Raw genomic sequence first — 18,276 nt, 5'->3', positions numbered from 1 at the left:
TAGATCACACATTACAAAATAGCGGAGACGAAATCTGCAAGCAAGCGCTGGACTGGTCATCCCAGCAGAGGCAGATTCGGGCTCATGGAGACGTAGCACTGTAGCATTGTGCCCTAAAATGAAAATTTCAAAATACATTTATGTTTGGTAGCAATAAAGCGTAAAATACTTACACTTGAGATAATCTATGCTGATGTATCGCCAGGAACACCGACTTCGCAAACTTGGTTTGCAATAAACTTATTCAATTCGCAAGGTCAGAGTGACGAATTGAAAAGGTATCAAAATACGCATTCGAACGAAAACGGGAATGCGACAAACATTCGAAAGAGTGAAGTTCGAAAAATCGAATGGTTAGAATTGGTTCGAACGAAAACGGGAATGCGAATTAGTGAAACGTTCTCACGTATCCGCTTCGAACGTAAACAAGAATGAGGGTGATAGCCATACTCAAGCGTTATGAGTACATCTAAAATTATGGAATAAATTTGGCTTCTAAAGAAAGTTATGAACAAATTAGTTAAATGACATGCAGATGACATTTTACAAGCCTGGTGTCAACTATAACTAAGGCCACTCGTCGAAAAGCCGGTGAATGTGTTCTCCTCTGTCTCTTTTACACAAAAATGGATTAATTTGGTGAGATTGTTTCATTATATTTTTACTATGACTTCAATAAAAATAAACTAAATACGCGCTGAATTTCAAATTCAGAAGTTTGTTTATGGATCCATTATCCAATTGATAATGGTAGCATAAACAAGCGGGGCTTATTGTTAGTGAAAGTGGCCTCGGACTGGTCATGAAATACCAGGCAGTCTGAAATGGGTCACTGGATCTGCAGTAGAGCTAGCACCATCTAACTCCCGGATTAAATCTGACTGTAATATAAACAGACAGCTTTTTTCCATCACTGCCAGCCAGTGGGGGTTAGATTGGACAAACACACACACACAAAATCAGGTCGAAAACGTGATAAAATCGGGGGTAGACAAAATCGGGGAGTGACAAAATCGGGTCAACACTGTATATTAGGGTGGTTCAAAAAATCGATTTTGCTTCACAGTGCTCATCTGATTCTTAACCATGTTCTGAATGTCCTCTGAAAATTTGAGCTCATTTGGATGAAAACTGATTTAGCACAAGCCGTTTCAAGTTTGCATGCAAATTAGTACGGGGAAATTTATTTTTTCATTATACTGTTAATGACGTTTCCCCATTAAGCACAGGTTAAAAGAAAACCTACATAGCTAACAGGGATACTCAACAGCTTTCACCCAACGAAAACCGCATGTTGATTAATCGTCCCAATAATTAGTAATCGAATTTAATCTATACCGTGGTTTTCTGGAGCTAATCGCATAACTCATCAACATGGAAAAATTCGTTCCCCGAAATGGTAACATAGTTCATAATCTCCGGAAGCCATGTAAAAAAAATCCACCATGAACTTATTTAGTGTTTTCATGATTTTGTATATTATTTTTATGTAACGCATTCAATGCGTTACGATTTGATTGTTAAGATTGAAAAATATAAAAAGGCTAAACATGAGTATCGAACTCGAGTCCATTGAGTGAGAGCTCAAGGTGCTGCTTCTCAGCTGTCTTTGCTTCTTGGACAAGAAACAATCGCAGTGTAACTAGTTATGCATTTTATTCACTGGTGAGTATTGTAGAGTGCCATGAATAAAGTTTCTGGAATCACTATAAGCATGATTTCATGAACTGACAAATTTTATGATTTCTTCATTTTATGTTCATTAGGGTGGCTCAAATTAGTATGGGAAAAACTTTTTTCAATTTTTTTGATGGGCCGCCCTCTTATTCGGTTCTATTTGATGCCTTGATGCTCTGGACAAAATTTCAGCCAAATCGGTCAACGTTTGGGCGGTGCTAAACTCGTTGGAAGTTTATATGCAAAAATGTATGCAGAAACATCCAAAAACAGTGAATTGAAGTTGGACGGCACAACTTACGATGATGAACTATGATACTCATTCAGATCTTGAAGAATTTAATACAAAATGTTATGCAGAAAACCGCGAGAAGATTAGAGTTTGCCCGGCTAAGTTATTAGCATTTTTCTGAAGTGGAGTTTGAGTAAATTTCGTTTCTTTTACCTTTGAAAAGAAATAAATTCACCCCTACAACACTCCAGTAAAATGCTAATATCTTCGGCCAAAAAACTCTAATCTTCTCGCGGTTTTCAGCATAACATTCTGTAATTAATTCCCTAAAAACTGAATGTGTTTCATAGTTCTTGATCGTAAATTGTGCCGTACAACTGCAAACCACTGTTTTTGGATGTTTCTGCATACATTTTTCTATATAAACATCCAACGAGTTTAGCACCGCCCAAACGTTGACCGATTTGGCTGAAATTTTGTATAGAGCATCAAGGGATCAAATAGAACCGAATAAGAGGGCGGCCCATCAAACAATTTGAAAAAGTGCTTTTTGAGCCACCCTAATGTTCATGAACTTGTGAATGGATTTGTTTCCGTGCAGTTGAACACCGACTTTAGAAAGATGTCTACAATTTCTCATAGGTGCTACGGTGCTAGTGAACTAAAATAGAAACACAATGTAGGAAAGAGATGAGCCTGGAATTGAACCCACGACCTCCTGCTTATTATGTACTTGGGTAATCCACGTAGAGATGGACGAACGCTCACGAGCCGTTCGTTTGAACCGGTTTGTAAGAAAAAGCGTTCAAACCACGGCTCTCTAAATTTGAGCCGCGGCTCTCAAATGAACCGCGGCTCAAATAAAAACACTAGTGCTGTCCAATGAGAGCTTGAATTAGCTCTAAGTTTCTCTCTGTCCTGCTCATGCCCATTTGTTGACAAAAAAGAACGAGCAGGATGGGAACAACATCGAGCTACTTCGAGCTGCTTATTGGACAGCACTACTGTGTCACTCGATCTGACGCTTATTTTTGACATTTGCTGCACCCAAAAAAATCTGCACGTTGTTTCCACCTGAAAAAGTACGTAGATTTTTTCCACCTGAAATTCACGTAACTTTTACATGATTTTTTGATAGAATTTTCATTCTACGTGAAAATCAGGTAAGTTCTACTTGAGTTGAAAATTCGGGTGGAAACAACGTTTAGATTATTTGGAGTGTGTTTCAACTGTCTAAGACGAGTTCAGTATTTTCCATTTAATTCCACTACGTTTTGTTATCTTTACAGATACGTATTTCGACCTCAACTGTGAGGCCGTCTTCAGTGTCTCGTACTTGACTCAACTTGAAAAAATGCTGCACGAGTGAACTGTTGGTTTAAAATTAGGCGTATGTTAGGCCAAGATTAAAAACCAGCACTTCTTTGATTTTTTATTCGAGGAAAGAGAAAAGTCAATTCGAAAACAAGTACAATTACTAAAACAGGAAATCGAAGAATAAACAGCCACTTCATTGTTTTTTTGATACACCTACTTGGTATTTTGAATTTCTTTGAAAAATTGGTTTCTTGTTAATGATATTTGTGTTAATGATGTTTGTGTGTGTATTTTCCTCATTTGAAAGTAATATCAACAACAATAATTTGGCCTGGTTTATCTGAACACTTTTTAATTTAAACTCCGGTAATCCTTTAATCGTTCAAATTAAAATGAAGCACGGAGAACAAAATAAAACAGAACAGCAAAAAAAATTCACGAGTTGAAATGAGTTTTAAATTAAGAAGTTACTAGAAGTTCAAATTAAAAATGAACTCCGATAATTTGAATGATGTATCGCTCAAACCACCGGGAGTTCATAGTTCTTTTGAATAAACTAACGAGCCGTTCAAATGAGTCGGCTCATTTAATTGAACGCTTGGTTCAGAGCGGCTCATCTGAATGAACTGTTTTGCCCATCACTAGATCCACGTACAAATTGGAAATTCTTATATGAGTTCCTTCAGAACTCCCTCCAATATTTTTTTCAAAGGTTCGTCCAGCAAGTTCTCCAGACAGAATTTCACAAGGAGTTCTTGGAGGAATGCTTAGATAAATTACCGGAGAAATTCATGTAGCAATCTGCGGAAAAATCTCTGGGGGAATTTAATAATGAATTCCTGAAGAAATTTCGGAATTACCGGAGAAAATCCTGAAGGATTTGCTGCAAAAATTTCCAAAGAAATTCTTTGAAGAATGCTCGAACAAAACCTAAAAGAAATCCTGAGTAGCACACGGGTTTCAAATTAGTTGCCAAAACTTCTATGTGACCGAATTTGGTCACAAATACAAGTTGTTGTATCCAGATTTGATAGAAATGTGCTACTTGGGATCCCGAAGGAATCTCTGGATTTTTTTTTGAATGAATACCTGAGGTATAAACCAAAGTATAAACCAAGTCATGAACCAAGGATAAATCAACGATTTTTCACCTATATAAAAAGCAACGAATGTAAGTTTGCCAGCTATTTCAGAACCACTCGATCGATTTCAACCAAACTTGGTACACATATTCTAATGGGAAGATTACCCGATCAAGAATGCATAACAAAATTATAACAAGGGGAGTTATTTATTTCAGAAAAATAATGTAACAAAATGTGTTATAAAATTGGCTGGTTAGTTGTTAAAATAATAAAAATTATATCAAAATTCCCTCTAGCCGTAACATAATTATATCAGAGGTTGTTACCTTTATTTCAACATTATAACAACCGTTGATATGATTATGAGGTACAAAAATCTACTTTCATGGTAATTGCCTACATCACGTATAAAAATGTGGTACGCTACAACGCCGGATTCCCATCCATAATGTAGGCAATTAACTTTGTACTAGCTATTAACATCGAACATTGATTCAAGTTATACTGGAGGTGTTTACCTCCGCTTTTTTCCAATATCAAAAAATATAGGCAATTATTTTGTGTAAATATACATAACTAATGTTGTTATAATTTTGATATGAAATAAAACTGGCCGAAGACACATTTTTATCGAATTATCTAATTATAACACACGTTGTTTTAAATAACAACCATTGTTAGAATTGAGTTATAATTTTGTTATGTATTCCTGATCGGGTATATGGGGCATTGATGAAGTCATTGAGAAAAGATGGAAGGTATGGAGGGAGGAGTACTGTTAAGAAAACGAACATTTCAGAGTTATTTCTGCACCCCTAGTCTGATTTCAGCCAAATTTGGTACACATATTATTTATCCTTAGTAGACAAATATTATTTATTTGTTAGGCACTCTGTGTTACTTAACCGCTACTGTGCCGAGATCCACTGTGGTATTCTGCTGTACAGAATCCACACAGAACCTTTTTTCAGATTTCCATTACCTTTATCTGAGTAGACGAATAGTAGGGTTAGAGCAGAAGGCAGGTGGTGGGAACCTCTTGAATTTGGAGCTTCTCAATCGATTTCAACCAAATTAGGGATACTTGTACTCTATTCTCCGTATAATCCTTGAGCAGGTCGGCGAATTCTAAAAGACACTTTACTTGGTATTCATTGACTACGAAAAAGCTTTCGACAATCATCGGACTCATCGAGGCACAGTACGAGGCCTTCTTGTGTAGAGTGCTGCGCAATGGGGCCTTGCTTGACCCTATCCGGCTCGTAGCTGGTGTGATTCTTCTTCTTCTTCTTATTGGCATTACATCCCCTCACTGGGACAGAGCCGCTTCGCAGCTTAGTGTTCATTAAGCACTTCCACAGTTATTAACTGCGAGGTTTGTAAGCCAAGTTACCATTTTTACATTCGTATATCATGAGGCTAACACGATGATACTTTTATGCCCAGGAAAGTCGAGCCAATTTCCAATCCGAAAATTGCCTAGACCGGTACCGGGAATCGAACCCAACCACCTTCAGCATGGTCTGGTTTTGTAGCCGCACGGCTAAGGAGGACCCCTGGTGTGATGCAAGGATGTATTCTATCGCCGTTACTGTTCCTCATCGTAATCGACGAGTTCTGGTAGGTGCGATAGACCATGCACCACACCACCAAACTACTGCAGCCTTTAACCATGGAGCACTAGAGTGGCCCAGCCTAGTATGGAGAGAAAAAAAATCGTCGGATTCTACGGGGCACCCTCCAGAATTTTGCCTTTGGGTAAGAAAATCATTCTCTGAAAATGTCAGCCTGATCGGTTATTGCATAAGCTGGCGTAATTGATTTGAAGTTAATATGGGGGTTTCAGCCGAAATATATGGGAAAATACACTTCTGTTACTATTTCGTACATGAAATTGAATGGAAGAGCCCGATTGAGCCCAGATTTGCAGGAAATGAAGTTAACATGCCCATGAACATTTTGACATAAAATTCTACTATTACTAAATAAACTTTAAATTAGTTTTTGGATGATTTATTTGGAGTTGGGTTGATCACTTTGAAATTCATTAATTGCCATGAAAACATACGCATGCAATCAAAGGTGCCTGCGATGCGTGATTTCGCGCGCACTGAAACATAAGTAACTGCACGCGCGCCACAACACATATCGCAGCTACCTTCGATTACATGCGCTTGTTTTCAAGGCAATTAATGAATTTCAAAGTGCTCAACCCAACTCCAAATAAATCAGCCAAAAACTGATTTAAAGTTTATTTAATCATAGTAGAATTTTATGTGGAATTGTTCATTGGCATGTTAACTTCATTTCTTGCAAATCTGGGCTCAATCGGGCTTTTCCATCCAATTTATTGTACGAAATAGTAACAGAGGTGTATTTTCCCATATATTTCGGCTGAAACCCCCATATTAACTTCAAATCATTTGCACCAGCTTATGCAATAACCAATCAGGCTGAAATTTTCAGAGAATAATTTTCTTACCCAAAGGCAAAATCCTGGGGGATGCCCCGTAGAATCGGACAACTTTTTGTATCCTGGGCCAGTCTAATGGAGCACCTAAACAACTTCGAATTGGTTGATGACGTTACACTCCTCGCTCAATGGCGCTCTGATGTGTAGAATAAGCTCAACGGCCGTGTCCAGTTTTCCTCTTCGGCAGGTTTATTCATCAACGTGAACAAAACCAAATCGTTGGATGTAAACACAGTGACCCCTTCCAGTTTCACCGTGTCAGTACCAAGATTGACATAGGCGCATTGATCAAGAAAGCAAGGGATATCTTTGCGAGTTTAAAAAATGTCTGGAAAAATACCTCACCTCTGACGTGAAATTCGTGCTGGTAAACGCTAGTGAAACATGGTGTGTATCAGTGAAGAACATTCAACGGTTTCACGTGTTCATCAACAGATGCTTACTGTACATAATTCGGGCCTGGTGGCTTCACAACTGGAACTCAAACAACGAGCTCCATCGTCGTTGTCACCAGAGGTCGATAGCTACAGAAATTCGGGATCGGAAGTGGGGCTGGGTCTTCCACACCTTACGTAGGGGCGGAAACACATTTAGTAAAAAAACATTAAATAGACTGGAACCCAGTGGAACATCGTAGCAGAGGCAGATCCAGAGGCTCATGGTGGGGTAGCCGTAATAAAGTAATGAAAGAAGTCGACCGAAATCTAACCAAGCAACATGTTTAAGCGATAGCTGGACATCACTCAGGATGGAGATCTTTCAAGTCGGCCCTTTGCACCACCGGCGGTGTATAGGATCCACAATTAATGGTATCTGTTCTGAGGAGACGATAATAGGGAGTAGGAGAGTTAGTGGTTAGATGGGGAAAAGTATTTTTCAGGAAACAAGTAGTAGTTTACTAAGTGAACACACAAAGTGAATTAAAGGGATGAAGAACGCTTAAAGTAGAGGAAAGATAAAAAAGAAAAAAAGGATGAATAAAGGAATAAGTGAGAATAAAATAGGGCGACGAAAGAAGGAAGAAGAAAAAGATAAAAGGGGAAGGAAGAAGAAAAAAAAGATGAAAAAATGTAAGAAGGCATAAGGAAATAGAAAAAAAAAGAAGGAGAAAGAAGAATGACAGAAGAAATAAAAGGAAAAAGCAATGAAGATAGAAGATGGTAGAGAAAGAAGGTCCAAAAGTTTTTCAAACTATTGTAGTATTAAGCCAAATGACCTAACACCAAATAGAACACAAAGACAAACCATTACAGCCACCGTATTGAGAAACCGATCACAGTGTACACACCGAGTTGTATCTATGTCGCGACGAAAGATAATGTCAATCTTTCTACTTATGCGCGTTTAGTGCTGTAATAAGACAATTGCATTGCATAATCTACTTTTCAACCCGGGCAAAGCCGGGTACATAAAGATAGTAGCTTCATATAAGTGCTGATTAATTAAGAAGATCCTGGAAGAATTCGTAAAAAAGGCATGTAAGAACTCGAAAACCGAAGACTCAAAGGCCTTTACTCCAAGGTTTGCTTGGATGACCTAAAACATATTCTGTGAACGCATTCTATTGATGGAGCAGGTTGAATACAAAGAAAACTTTTGGTAGACTCTACCACAACATTCAATTTCCCAAAAATACTACACATCAAAATACGTCAGATCTCACATGGAACAATATACTCAAATATAACTGCTCACTAGCACCGCCTCTTGGAAGAAGTGTTCATTACACTGAGCACCACTTTGTAGTTCTGGACATCCTGAACAATTTTGCCGAAGACAACTTGGATGTTGGTAAGAGGGATCTTAAGCTAGAGCAATATTCCACACATGCAAGAATATTGCAAGCGTACTAGGGTCGCCTAATTGTAAAATTCCTAATTAATTTTTCCGCTACAAAACAGTCTATTCAAGTCTCCTCACTTTTCCCTAGTATGGAGCAGAGCTTTTTGGTTTTCTCGTACAAGTTTTACCGATAGTCTTTCTTGTCACTCCGAAAGCGAACATTTTTATTTGAGGCTAGGACGCCCACATCAGAGGAACACACGTGTTTTATAACAGTTTGAATAAAACCAGAACAAGTCACATGTCACACGGTGTAAAAACATGGATTATTATCGAAGTTTCATGTACCTCTGATTTTCTTTCACAGAAAGTTAGGCAAGGTCACTAGAAATGAGGTACGGGGTGTTCAAAAATATTTCATCGGCGATTTTTTGAAAAAGTGATTTTTATTGTTTTCTTCCCCATATACCGCATAAAAAGTCAATTGAGAACTCAGAAATTTATTAATCATTTTAATTAGCTCTCAAAGTTAAAAATATACATATTTGTAGCCTTTTTGTATAGACAACATATCTTGGGACGGGTCTAACATTTTGGAGAATATTGCGAATGCTCTTGGGGTTTGCAGACGAAATGCTGGAAACTTTTGCCTCACTGAAGATTGAGACGGTAATTCACTCTACAAATACGAAGTACATTGTTATGGATAGAAATAGAAATGTGGTTGGAAGTGTTGGAGAAATTGTTTTCCTTAGAATACTTGTGGATTGCTGTTGCGAATACGGTCTTCTTCGACTTACGTAACCAACTTACTGTCCATGAAGATATAAATGACACACATAAATGGAATCACTCAAATATGGGACAGTTGTGCTTGAATCACCAGCTTAGCTTCGGTAACATGCAGTCGAAAATTTAATTTTCTCTGTAGAAAGCATTAGTTCATCCGATAGCGTATTTCGGACATGAAGCGTGAAAACTGTAAGAGGCAAGCCAGGAAGCTTTCGGGGTTTCAAGCAAAATGTGCTGCGAACAATATTCAGTGAGGTTCTTCTACATGGCGTGTGCCACAGGAATGACACTGTATCTAGAGGAAAATACAGTCGCGATTCGCTGGTTGGGCCACGACCTCGGCCCAACTAACGAATTCGGTTTTTTTAGTTGGGTCAACTGACAGCCATTTGAACACGTGCATTTCGACTTGAACATCACAAATGATGTCCAATGACGCCAAATCCCGCTTCCGTGTTTACATTGAATTTTGACGTTTGCTTGCTTTTTGATTAGGTCATGGCCCAACCAGCGGAGGCGCAACTAAAAAGTGACCCAAGGTATTAAAATCTCAACCAGTGAATTCCGACTGTATTATGAATTCTGTAAAATGTGGCAAACTGACAAAGGGCTGGCCATCTAGTGCGTATGTCGTAAGAAAGAATTGTGAATACAACAGATAACCAAGGCTAGAAATAAATGATACTAATAAAAATGAAAGAAATGTCAATGAAGCAAAAATTAGAAAAAATAATTTAAAAACGCTTAAATCACAGAAAAAAACATATTTTTCAAAATTTTAGATTTGTTTCAAGATAGATTTCTATACAAAAATGGCTACAAATGTATATATTTTTTTAATTTTGAGGGCTGATTACAATGATTTATCAATTGCTGAGTAATCAATTGACTTTTTATAAGGTATATTGGGGAAGAAACCAATAAAAAACACTTTTTTCAAAAAATCGCCAATGAAATATTTTTAAACACCCCGTATCTCATTTCTAGTGACCTTGCCTAACTTTCTGTGAAAAAAAATTAGAGGTACATAAAACTTCGATAATAATGCACTTTTTTACACCGTGTGTCAGTTACTATTACCAGATGTTGCTAGAATTCTGATGTGCACACAATCGACCAAACTTGATGAACTGAGTAAAAGTATGTCTTTCCATTTTTTCATTTTGTAATCCTTTAACGATTTTCTCGCAATAAATTACAACAAAAAACTAGACAATCACTATTAAATTGGATTACAATTGGTCATAGTGTTCAAAATATATTCAGAAAAATGTGTATAAAACTTGTGTTTTTTTTTACCAACACACCTTGTATATAGCCAAAATGTGACATTTTCGTTCGGGCACCGTTTCTCCGTTTCAAAACATTTGAAAAAGTTCCAATCAGCCAATCCTACGGAAAGCACTCCAGTAAGTATTCCTAATATCCAGTATCGTGCCATCTCTTCGGTCTCAGCACTCAGCACAAATTCACCTTATTGTATTCTTATCTTTGATCTGTTCGTCATAGTTTTTTGGCTTTCATCTTCACAAAACACTTCATTTTCTGATACCAATTCCTTATTTATCCGGACCGGAACTATTACATCCAAGACATCCCGATCGAAAATGTCGTTAGCTTGTTCTGAAAACCACTTTCCACCGTCGAGCACTCTTTTATAAGAACTGCCACCGAACGGAAGCAGGCAAGAGTTTTCGTCGTGAGCCTACACCATGTGGCGCTATCGGAAATCGCACACCCCCAAACAATCCATAATTCATTTTCTTATCAACTTCCAACACAGAGCCCGAAAGACGTATGTCGAACATGGATAGTTGGCCAGAACACGCAATAATGAGGATCAAGTACCAAAAGCTTCTTCCCACCAGCAATTAATAAAATCCGCCTTACAACGGTAATGTACACATGGGGTGCTTCTACAGAACGTAGAACTATTAAACAAGTAATTCTTCCAACAAAGCGCCGAGTTCTGATATGTGGATCGGTCCCATCCGATGCAGGGCTTTAATTAGAATTTTATGCAAATGAGCTCCGTCGTATGTAAATACTGGCGATAATTTGGCAAGGCACTTGTTGAACCCTTCCTTTTCTTTTCGTCGACGTGATCTCCTCCGTTTCGATGTTGTCTGGTGTCTCCTGCTGATCCGGCGAAATTCGCGACAGGTACAAGATAATTACCGTTAGAGAGTAGTCACTATCAGTGTCGGCTGCTCGGCTCAGACAGGTTGACAAACCGAGAACATTTTGAAGGCGCTGCGAACTTGACGCGACCTGGGATCAACTGGGTGGGTAATTACTGGTGGAATTTAACGGAAACACTGCGGCTATCACCGACAGCACTGAACTTGAATTTGTACTTTGTAGCGAGGAGTAGAGCAGACATATGGTCGAGGGCGCCACTTTGTTGCATGAGGTTCAATTAGTTGATTAGTTAAAAAGTGTGACAGTCGTTTGATTAGACCTTTCTCTAATTAAAATTTATCGAAGACCAACAACAAGTTTACTTTGAACAGGTGTTATCACCGGCTTAATTGAATAAGTAGCTAGACGATTTACGAACTGTTTTGTCGACCAAAAATCAGTCTTCAAGTATTGCGTAGAGTATAGATTTTTGAAAATTCAGATAATTTCATCTTTCCGTTGACTCCAATTCGAACCAAGAATATGATTATGAATTGCGCTTAGGTCAGGGTCTTCGCGTTAAAAAGTTTTTATCGCAATTTAATGTTTGAACGGTAATAAAACATTTTTGAGCATGTACAGAACTTTGATGTATCAGGACATAGGAGATCAGTCTTAGTACCGATCGAATGATTCCCTAGCTTTAATTTCGTGCCTGCTACATGAATACCGAAACATACGTGCAAATACGTGCTTTCTTAGAAGGTTCTGCAACCGTAATTGAATTCTTGGTTAATAATCATAGGGTCAGCACTCATGCGGGATGCATATTAAAACAGCTGTTGCTTTGATTTGAATATTTCAAACATTACTGAAACCTAAAACAGTGATAAACGAATCAGTTTGCCATATCTGTTTGGAGAAATGATAACGAATATCCGATTGATGAAAGATAGAAAAGGAATGTTTTATCCAATATGATATCTTGTCTCTTATCTATTTACCTACGTGTGCACAAGCAAATGTTGAAGTGCAATTGTTACCAGAGAATCATCATCCAGGTAAAATAGGGAATCTTAGGGTCACCACACGATCAGTTTGTAAATAGCATTCTCTATTAGACCGTAGCAACTCATAACGACAACGGAGGAATTCCTAAGGAAACTTCCGACGGAATTCCTTAAGGAGTCTCTAAAGAAATACCTAACGAAATTTTCGTAGCAATTCCTGACAGAATTTTTTGTATATGCATTTCCGGAAGAAATTCGTAAAGGATGTTCTGAAGAAATCCGTAATAGAAATTCTGAAGGGACTTCCAGAAGAATTCCTGAAGTAATTTTCTAATAAAAAAATATTTTAAGCTCTTTTTAGTGGAATGTATTCAACCGTCTACGACGAGTTATGTAACTCCATTTAATACCACCAATTATTTAGATATCTTTGTAGATACGTATTTCGACCACAACTGTGTGGTCATCTTCAGTTAATTACCTTATTGCAATAGGGCAATTAACTGTATAGGTAAATGAAGTAGGCAATTAAGATTAGATTAGGTACCTAGCGTAGTATAAATAGTGTAAGTTGCGATTGTTTTCTTCAAGTCGAGTCAAGTATGAGACACTGAAGACGAGCATACAGTTGTGGTCGAAATACGTATCTGCAAAGATACCGAAATAATTGGTGGAATTTAATGGAGTTACTTAACTGGTCTTAGACGGTAATTTTCTAAGTTTTTTTAAGGAAACTCGGAGGAATATCTCGAGCAATTCACAAGGAAATATACCAGTGGTTTTGTCAATCATATTCAAACAAAGAAATTACAAAACATAAAAAATAGTTATTCTGAACAAAAAAACCCAGATTAATCCACCTAGCGTTGGTGGTGCCTTTCTCGCATTTAGTTAAGACACCAACCTTATATAGGGTTTATATGGTTCGATGTACCATTTTCTTCATAACTTTAAAACGCAATGACCGATTGTTATAAAATTCAATAGTGATCAACAAGGCTTTGTCCCCTGTCGAATGAAACTTGTTGCGAGAAAATCGGTTAAGGATTTCTATACGAAAAGTTGTCTAATGTTTTTTATAGCTTTTGTGCACACACATACACACACACATACACACATACATACACACGGGGGCAGCAGGGACAGCAGGGACAGCATGGACCATGTCCAAGGGCTTGACGACCCCTCCCCAGCTGTCTGTGAGTCAGGGAGAACTGCCTAGGGCGTGGTGGGATTTAGCAGTGGGCTCTGCTAAAATCCCTCCCAAAAAACCACAAGTGCCCGTAATCAGACTCTATCAAAGCGACTGTGTGCCGCTTCAAAAGCACAAGCCCAGGGAGTGCCAATTGGCATGGGGAGTGTCCCTACTTCGGTAGGGTAGCGCGTGAGCTGCTTCGGCAGGGAGTGAGTGATCTGGTTGTGCTGAGGCAGGAGTGTCACAGCGTGTCGCCGCTATTGTCACCTCGAAGCGCAGCAGAAGTCTGAGTATGGACTGCACATGCTGAGGTAGGAGTCGAGGTAGCTATCGACACCTCGAGGCATGGCAGTGGAGTGTTAGAGTGAGCACCTGAATAAGGGTCACATGGAGCGAATGGTCTTTGGAGAAGCTGCTTCGGCGGCAGGGTAGCAGTGGGTTGTACCCACACACCTACAGTTGTGCACATGTGGTGCATGGGGAGTGTCCCTGCTTCGGCAGGGTAGCGTGTGGTCTGCTTCGGCAGTGGTGTGATTGATCTGCTCGTGCTGAGGCAGGAGTGTCGTAGCGTAATATCTGTACGCCCAGGCAGGTACCGCTATTGACACCTCGAGGCATGGCAGCGGAGCGCCTGGGAGAGTATCCAAGTAAGACTCAAATGGTGTGAATGGGGTGCGAGCACCCAAGTCAGTCTCGCATGGGACGGGTGCCCGTGTGAGCGATAATGAGCGAGTACATTTAGTACTGCCATCCCCCAGAAGTAGTACTGGGAGGTAGTTCCTGGGGGAAACGATGGTGGAGCCCAAGGGAGTTTAGTCGGTATTACCGGTATGGTCGAGTCCGACACTCCACTCTCCAGTACACTTCCGTGTGGTAGTTTGGCAACTACAATGCACGTGTACTGGGTTAGTGTGTAAATGCATTCTCCCCTGTAAAAAAAAAAAATACATACACACGGACAGACAGACATGTGCTCAGCTCGTCGAGCTGAGTCGATTGGTATATAATACTATGGGTCTCAGAGGCTTCTATAAAAAGTTCGTTTTCGGTGTGAAATGATAGCCTTTCGGTACAACTAAGTTGTACGAGAAAGGCAAAACCCAGATTAATCCACCTAGCGTTGGTGGTGCCTTTCTCGCATTTAGTAAGGATACCAACCTTATATGGGGTTTATATGGTCTTATGTACCATTTTCTTCATAACTTTTAAACGCAATGACCAATCGTTATCAAATTCAATAGTGATCAAAAAGGCTTTGTCCCCTGTCGAATAAAACTTGTTTCGAGAAAATCGGTGAAGGATTACTATACGAAAAGTTGTCTAATGTTTTTTTATAGCTTTTGTGCACACACATACACACATACATACACACGGGCTGCGAAATGGTGAGTTGACATCTGGGAAGCAGCGACCTACACAGTTCTGGTCCTCACAAGTTCCAATCTCACGCTTCCACGGGTCTTCCGATGACAATTGACCGCCAGCTAAGGGTTGCGTACTTAGCTGGTAAAGCACTTAGCTGGTAAAGCAGCCTGGGCACTGTTGTCCTTCTGACATCTGCTAGAGTGAGTGGGTGCGACCAACGTGACCATCGTCCCTAACCCCTAATCCCAAGGCGTTAAGTGACCCGTGCCGAGGGGATGCATGGCCTGGTGGTGAAATAATAAGCTAGGCCTTTAACGGAGCCTGTGGGGTACCTGGGCACCCTCCACAGTAATTGTCCCTTACCGCGTCATGCTGGGCTCTGGCGTGGTGGGCCTCTTTTCCCGAGCAACTCGTGGGACCAAAATGGAAAACCAAGTTAATTCTTCAATTAGTGGTAGTAGTGTAGGCGACAGCCCCTTCGCAAGAGGTGGGTTGTTCAGGTCTCCGCCTAGGAGGCCAGAGGCAATAGTTGGCAGCTCAGTGCGCAGCTCCAGCGCGTGGGTCACTTAACCATCTCCCAGGCTCCGCCCATGGCTTGTGAAAGCAATGAACCGCAAACGCGATGGGCTTTCGGCCTTCGAGGTGGCGACGGAACAGCTGGACGCCATCATCGACTTTGCGTCATCGAAGCATAATATCAGTAAGGAACTCAAGAGGAGCTTGCTGAAACTTCGAAAGTCGATGTTGGACGCCAAGCTGGAAACGGCGGTCGGGACGGCCAAGTGCGAACCCGTGAAATCTGTGCAGTCGAGGTCTACCCAGACTGAGGCCCAAGAATTCGCGGATTCGGGCAAGGTCGAATCGACCGAGGCACAATGGTCGGATTCGTCAAATTTCACGACATAAATCGATAACTCGAAAACCATCAGTGTTAGAGTTTTGACGTCTTCAGAAGAAATGATCTACAAGAAGAGATGAGCCCCTCGGTGATTTTTTTGGAAATGTACCCTTTTATCCTTTTGAGTTAGGAGTTCATATAATTTTACAAAGTTGTAGAGAATTTAATTCTTAGCATTTTTGCTTAATAAACATTTATTTTATCTCATATAGGTTATGTTTTATGACAAAATTGCTAAATTTAGATGGGGTGGTCCCGAAAAAAATAGTTTTTTGCTTCCACTTTCATCAATTCAGAATATTTTCAAAAACTGTCTTAGCATCGCTTCACAATCTTTGGATGGCGCATCTTTTGGTTACATAAGATGGCTGATAGCTTCATTTTCAAGCATGTTCTAAGCGTTTTTTTCATGAAAAAGTGATATTTTTCTGCAGCTAGTAGCAAATATTAGCAAAAATTTCAATCGCAATCTGAACGTATACATGCAAGCCCATCAAATCTATGGTATTTCAATTGTCCATCTTTGTCCACTTACTATCGTCTATTATAGTATTATTTTTATACGAAAAATTAGGGTGAAACACATATATCATCTTTTGGATTTTCACAATATTTGGTAGAATAAAAGACAAGAACACCTTCTTCGACCAGAGGTCGTACAGACTGAACACTTAACACCTATACAACTGACAGGACACTTAATACCCAGTGGACCGGTGGAGAATTTTTCGATCACGAAAAGTTTCCTTCTTATCGAGGCGGGAATCGAGCCCACGCTCCATAGTATATGCTTCTAGATGATTGACGGTGCTAACCGTACGGCCACAAAGCCCACAAAGAATCGTTCTTTATCTAAAATATTTAAATCAACTCGTGTGGAAAAGAAGTCGAAAAAATCATTTTGACATTTTAACTACTGGAACGATTTTCAAGGTGTTCTCATGAAATAAATGCTTAAGAGCGCTACTTTTGTGGCGAAATACAAAATCATAAAATTCAAGTTGGTTTTTCATGGCTAATTCGCAGAATAATTTCATTTTCACAGTTTCTAAGTGAGGGTCGCCAATGACTACATGTGATTCCATGAACATTGATAATTGGTCCAGTAGTTCAAAAATTATGTTTTAAAAAAATATTTTTTCCAAAATGTTGATTTTTTCGACCATTTGGATCGAAATCGGACAAAATTAAAAAGGGAGTTTATTTATTTTCGAAAAAGAATGATTCTACCCAATATTGCGAAAATCAGAGATATGGTATATGTGTTTCCTATGGAATACCTGATTATTCATACAAAAACTAATATGATTATCAAACAAAAGCGGACAAACATGGACGAATGAAATACCATGGATTTGATGGGCCTGCAGAGAGCTCTCAGCCGCCCCAGACCAGGGAAATAGAGGGGGATGACGCCTCCCTGACCCTGGTCAAGAACAAGAGGAAACCCAAAACGTCAAGGGCCGAAAAGAAGGCCCAGGCGAATGAGGGTAGCAAGAAGTCTAGGGTAGGCGCCAATCGCTCCAGTGGCATGCCCTAGTCATCAAGACGGACGAGGCTAAGTACTCGAACGTCTTGAAGGCGATGAGGAGTGACGTCAAGCTCGGTGAACTCTGCACCGACGTACGTCGAATAAGACGTAAGCGGGGTGTCTCGCAAAAGGGCGCCGCCTACAAGAAGTTGGCGAAGGAAGTCCTAGGCGAGACGGTCAAGGTGAGGGCACTCACGACGGCGACGGAGGTGAATCTAAGTGTTAAAGACCTGGACGAGATCACCGAAGTCGAAGAGCTCGTCACGGCACTGCGGCGACAGTGTGAAGTGGAGACGTCTACCGCAGCCGTTCGGCTACGGAAAGGTCCGGCAGGGACACAGGTAGCATTGGTTCGGCTATCTGCAGCGGACGCCTCCAATGGGTCTAAAATGGCGGCGATATGGACAACGGGGAAATACCCAGTCCAAGAGTTGGTGTCTTCGACACACGAGGGCTTCGTCATTGCCAAAATCAACGGGGTCTTCTTCTGCAGCTGCTATGCGCCTCCTCGATGGTCGATCGAGCAGTTTGGTCGAATGCTAGATTGTTTGATGGCTAACTTGATGGGGCGTAGGCCGATGGTGATAGCGGGGGACTTCAACGCTTGGGCCGTGGAATGGGGAAGCCGATCCTCGAATCAACGGGGGCAGATCCTGCTGGAATCACTTGCCATGTCTGATGTGGACTTAGCTAATGTCGGTGGGCTTCGTGGCCGTGCGGTTGGCGACGTCAATCGCCTAGACGCATGGGCTATGGGGCGAGGGTTCGATTCCCGCTCCGGTAAGAAGGAAAATTTTC

The 18,276-nt window shown here is 40.3% G+C and overlaps 1 protein-coding gene across 1 annotated transcript in view; it reads right to left on the bottom strand.

Annotated features, from left to right (window-relative positions):
• LOC134216356 (pancreatic lipase-related protein 2-like) overlaps window positions 1-10,965 on the bottom strand; it is a 30,073-nt gene extending 19,108 nt beyond the window's left edge. The window contains exon 1 of the mRNA XM_062695263.1: window positions 10,666-10,965. Coding sequence (XP_062551247.1) covers window positions 10,666-10,799 — 134 coding nt within the window. The 5' untranslated portion in view covers window positions 10,800-10,965. The remainder of the gene's footprint in view (window positions 1-10,665) is intronic.
• Between the last annotated feature and the right edge of the window lie 7,311 nt (window positions 10,966-18,276).

This window comes from Armigeres subalbatus, chromosome 2, assembly GCF_024139115.2.
Source record: "Armigeres subalbatus isolate Guangzhou_Male chromosome 2, GZ_Asu_2, whole genome shotgun sequence".
In the NCBI taxonomy this organism is placed as follows: domain Eukaryota; kingdom Metazoa; phylum Arthropoda; class Insecta; order Diptera; family Culicidae; genus Armigeres; species Armigeres subalbatus.
Note: the sequence above shows the minus strand (reverse complement) of the source record. Positions and strands in the feature narration are given on the sequence as shown.